Source organism: Anolis sagrei, chromosome 1 (genome assembly GCF_037176765.1).
Source record: "Anolis sagrei isolate rAnoSag1 chromosome 1, rAnoSag1.mat, whole genome shotgun sequence".
Lineage (NCBI taxonomy): Eukaryota > Metazoa > Chordata > Lepidosauria > Squamata > Dactyloidae > Anolis > Anolis sagrei.
Window position 1 is genome coordinate 163,234,987 of NC_090021.1, and position 5,143 is coordinate 163,240,129.

Below are 5,143 nucleotides of genomic sequence, written 5' to 3' on the forward strand. Positions count from 1 at the left end.
AGCGAGCTGGGAAGAGATTTGGCAAAAGAAAATCAAATATGCTTATGCAACTGACCTTAAGGAGAGTTGGTATAAGATATTTTACAGATGGCACTTAACACCAGAAATTCTTGCAAAAATTAATAAAGGCAAAATGAAAGACTTATGCTGAACATGTGAAAAGGAAAAGGGCAATTTTATCCACATGTGGTGGAGTTGTAGGAAAGTTAAAAATTACTGGTTACAAATACATTAAAAAATAGAAAAAATCTTAAACTTGAGTCAAATGGGCAGAGGTGGCCACGGTTTGATCCGCTACAAGGACAGAGGTGGCCGCGGTTTGATCCGCTCCGTTGTGGCTGGCCTTGGGTGTCTTGGGACCTTGTCTGTGCCTTCCCAGAGAGAGAGAGAGCGCGCCATCGTGGCAGCCGACCCTGGGCCTGTAGCCCCACCCACCGGGCAACAACCATCCAATTCTCCATCTAGTGCTGCTTTCTGCAGAAGGAGCATCCTTCTGTCAGCTGAGCGTTCCCGCCCGTGGATTGGCAGAGCACAGTTGAGCAGCCAATGCACAAAACTACTGTCTGAGCATGGCTGAAGACCATGGTGATCTTGTAGCAACCTGGACACTTGGCGTCCATGAAGTAGGAGTTGGGGCTCTGGACCAGGCGCTTCTTCTTGTGCTTCCGCTTGTCCTCCTCAGGGGAGGGATGCAAGAGGTCCTTTGCGAGAGGCATGTCCGTGTGGAGGCAAGGAAAGGAGCCATGCCGGAAAGAGAGGGCGCTATATCCGCTCGACGCGGGGTTTCCCCGGAGGGAGGGCGGAAGTCCAAAAAAATCTTAAATATAAAATTTAACCCAAAGCCGGAAACACTACTACTGGGAATATTAGATTCCAAAATAGAAACGAATAAAGACAAGATATTCTTTTATTTAATAGCAGCCGCGAGGATGAATCCTAGCGAAAGTATGGAAAACAAAAGAAATTCCTACAACGGAGCAATGGATAGCAAAAATAATGGACCTAATAAATATGGATATACTGACGCAAAGAATCTCACACAACTTATACAAAACCTCAAAGAACTAACTGGAAAGCAATTCTGGACGTTATAAAAGAAGAAAACAAAGATATATATATATTATGGACTTGTAACTGAAATCCAAGGAAAGTATAAACAAGAAGATAATAATAGAACTAAGTGAAGTTAAAAATTTGTCTGTGCGTGTATGCATATGTTATAATAGATAAAGATGCACAAATACGTGTATACATTCATATAAGCACAAGCACGTATAAAAATATAATTGACCGAGACACCCCGGGTAAGCCTGGAAGTACCCCACCTTACCTATCCCCATTCCACTATATTCCCCTCCCCTTTACATGCTATCCTTACCCTTTCCCCCTACCACCCTGCTACTCCCCTTTTTACCTTACTAGGTAACCCCTTTTTATTGTAAACGTGAAGCAATCAATAAAAATATAAGAGACAAAATTCCAGGATCACTTCAGAGCTTCCAGGATAGATCTTTTATTCTATTGATTCACATTAACAGCTGAATGCAGTATAGTTCTGCTGTGAATCTAGACATGCATTATGTTGATGAGTCCACTGTGTAGCAATGAGCCCATTGTGTAGACACATTCTAGGAACTTCATCATATGGGTAATTTTACCTGTTGTATGACACTTTCACCATTGTTGGGAAATGGAATCCACTGGATCCCATCAAACAACGAAGAGCTCTGTCCCTGAATTGTGGTGAAAGTATTGTATGATGGAGAAACAAGAACATGGGAGACTTCCTGAGTTCTCATTGTCAGCAATTAGGTGAGTACAGGGGGAGGCTGGGCAGTGAGACTTTCCCTTATGGGATAGGGAAGGTGGTGCTGGAGGCGATGTGGGGCATGGAGCGAGGAATTTCCCCACTGCCTGCTGGATTCATCACTCTGTTTGGCAAATCCCCCCCCCCCCCCCCGTCGCCTGCAATCATGTAATGAGGTCCTAAGTAAAACTTCAGTCTACAGCCTTGACCATCTTGAGTGGCAAAAACCACAGCTCTCCTGTATTGCTTTAGATAGATCTTGCTGGTTTAGAAACAAATCCTTCCACCAAATTAGATAATGGAACATGATGATTTTATTAATAATAAGACTTTACTTATAAGCCGCCCTATCTTGAGGGGACTCAGGGCAGATTCCAACATAAAGGCAAACATTAATTGCCTCAATGTAACAACAAATATAAACATAATAACACAAAAAACCCAAACATATAAAAATACATTATAACATGACACATAAAGTTAAATAAAATGCAAATTTCTCAAGGATAATGTAGTTCTTGTTGATTCAATGATCAAAGTTTATTCTTCACTGTAAACTTATTTTTCCCCACTGGAGACATTTTCTGACAACAATCCCAAACAATTTGTGCAGTGCTTTCTAAACTAGGATATGGTCTTGGCAATCTAACCTTGACTAACAGCCTGTTCCAAGCACTGTTCCATGAAGCCTTTCCAAAGGCATATGCCGATCCTCTGACACACTGAGAAGACTCATATGCACAATGGACTCTCTTAGCTCATGTCTGGGCCAAGGGTTTTCAAACTTTGTGAACCTTGCTAAGTTGAGAAAAGAAGTCTGAGTTTCCCCAAATTGAATCAAGGTTCAAAGACAGACAGGTCATTGGAAAGCAAACTACTAGTGCAAAAGCCTTGTCTCAATGGATTTAAGAAAACATACCTTATAGACTACAGGAAAAAAGTATCCACTTTATGGCTGGTCCTCCAGGTGGCATTGCTTCACTGTGGAATTGGGTGGAGGAGTTAATGGTGGTCAGTGAGTGATGAGCATTCCTGGAAGAAAGTGGTTCTTTCCTGGGTTTAATTTTTTTAATCATATGTCTGGATATTAGTATTTTTAATAGAAAATATGTTTATTTGATAGCATAACAGGGAAAAAGGTGTAGCATCTGTTGCTGTGTGGTCAAAAATAATGTGATTGGAAATATGGACCATCCCCTAATAGCAAGATGTTCACCAAGAGAAAATTTGTCTTGTTATGGTGATCTCACTATGAGTGTAGCATTAATGAGGCTACTGCAGGGACAATACAAAATGGTCACAAACAAATTATTTTTCATCAGCATGGTCATACTGCAATCATAGAATCATAGAATCATAGAATCATAGAATCAAAGAGTTGGAAGAGACCTCATGGGCCATCCAGTCCAACCCCCTGCCAAGAAGCAGGAATATTGCATTCAAATCACCCCTGACAGATGGCCATCCAGCCTCTGCTTAAAAGCTTCCAAAGAAGGAGCCTCCACCACACTCCGGGGCAGAGAGTTCCACTGCTGAACGGCTCTCACAGTCAGGAAGTTCTGCCTAATGTTCAGATGGAATCTCCTCTCTTGTAGTTTGAAGCCATTGTTCCGCGTCCTAGTCTCCAAGGAAGCAGAAAACAAGCTTGCTCCCTCCTCCCTGTGGTTTCCTCTCACATATTTATACATGGCTATCATATCTCCTCTCAGCCTTCTCTTCTTCAGGCTAAACATGCCCAGTTCCCTAAGCCGCTCCTCATAGGGCTTGTTCTCCAGACCCTTGATCATTTTAGTCGCCCTCCTCTGGACACATTCCAGCTTGTCAATACTTTGAAGACTCTTGGATGATGGACCTCAAGTGGTCCTCCTTAACCAGGAAGAAGTGTGCAGTTGAGAAAACTCTTGTTGGTTCTTCTGACATTGACTTTTTTGTACCCAGTCAGAATGGCCATATACTTTGATGCAGAGCTTTGTAAATATCAGCCTGACTTTGCCATACTATGGAGACAGGTTGTGCAGGAAGAGGGATACATGCATAATAAAGAACACAGAGAAGAATACATACACTACTGGAGAACCAAGATAAGAAGGTGTATCAAGTGACTTGAACTTAATGACTCGTAGACCTAAGAATCCATACCCAAAACCATAATCAAGTGCCACATGCTCATCAAAGCTACTGCTGCATGAGTAAATTGAATCACAAACTGAATCACTTTATTGAATAAATTGAATCAAATTGGATTTCCCCTGCCTATATTAGCTGGAAAAAAACCAGAGTGAGAAGATTCACAGCTCTCCTTTCAGTCTACATCACCTCACTGAGTACAAGGAGCATTGGTCAATGGGGATAAGTAGGTATAGCCAATTAAAAACATGTAGAGCAAAAGGTCAACTTTCTTTTTGCTAAAATGATGTAATTTCATATATAGACAGTCCCCAAGTTATGAACAAAATGGGTTCCGTAGGTTTGTTCTAAAGTTGAATTTGTTTGTAAGTTGGAACACATACATTTTTACAGTGTAACTCCAGTCATATATGTATGTGTGTTTTGGATAGCATAGGGAAGGGTTAACACTAGTCCTGTGCATTTGCATAGAATCACAAACTAAATCAAACTATTTGTTTCTGTTTTTTTTCATTCGTAGCCCCCCCCCCTCCGGTTTTTGTTATTGTGCACCTTCCAAAAATGGGCATTTTTTGAATGAGCTTTTTTGCTCCACATCTGGAAAAAAAAATTGACCTATTGGACAACATGGGTAGGCTTCCTCAGGATCCCCTTCCCTTTGGTTTTAGGGCTAGAGGGGAGAAAATTGTCACACATGGAGGGAATATCTATCACTTTTCGCCCACCAAGTTTTATAACGTTTGGGTAATCCCCCAAATTTTAGGGATTTTTTTCTTTCTAGAAAGAAAATCTCCTTAAAAACATACCCCCCTCCCGGCCCTACCCTCTAACCTCTCCAGTAGCAGCAGCAGGAGGGAGGCAGGGCAGCAGCTAGCCATGACATTTAGAGTCAGTCTAATGATTATAATATATAAAATCATGGAATCAGCAAAGAGGAGTAAGTAATAATATAAATCTGTGCTAAGTTGTAGTTATATGGTTGTGTGTCAATAGGGAAAGCATATTAATTGGATGTCAGAAGAGTTTGGATGGTGCCTTTCTCCCTGGAAGAAGGGGATCAGTCTAGATGTCCCTTGATGGTGTTATAAATGGCAGTTCCTAACTTTGTCTTTGCACAAGGGACATCGTCCTATATAGAGAGCACATTTTGCTTTGTTGAATCTCCACCAATTTAACACAGTTTCTGCCACAAAACAAAGTTTCTGGAAT

The 5,143-nt window shown here is 41.4% G+C and overlaps 1 protein-coding gene across 1 annotated transcript; it reads right to left on the bottom strand.

The window, feature by feature from the left end:
• Window positions 1–461: 461 nt before the first annotated feature.
• On the bottom strand, window positions 462–728 carry LOC132761975 (small ribosomal subunit protein eS27-like). The gene has a single exon (XM_060755003.2). The coding sequence runs from the start codon at window positions 714–716 to the stop codon at window positions 462–464; it is 255 nt and encodes an 84-aa protein (XP_060610986.2). The 5' UTR covers window positions 717–728.
• Window positions 729–5,143: the final 4,415 nt, after the last annotated feature.

Excerpts from the sequence above, each read along its gene's own strand:
- LOC132761975 (XM_060755003.2), bottom strand. The coding sequence starts at position 716 with ATGCCTCTCGCAAAGGACCTCTTGCATCCCTCCCCTGAGGAGGACAAG.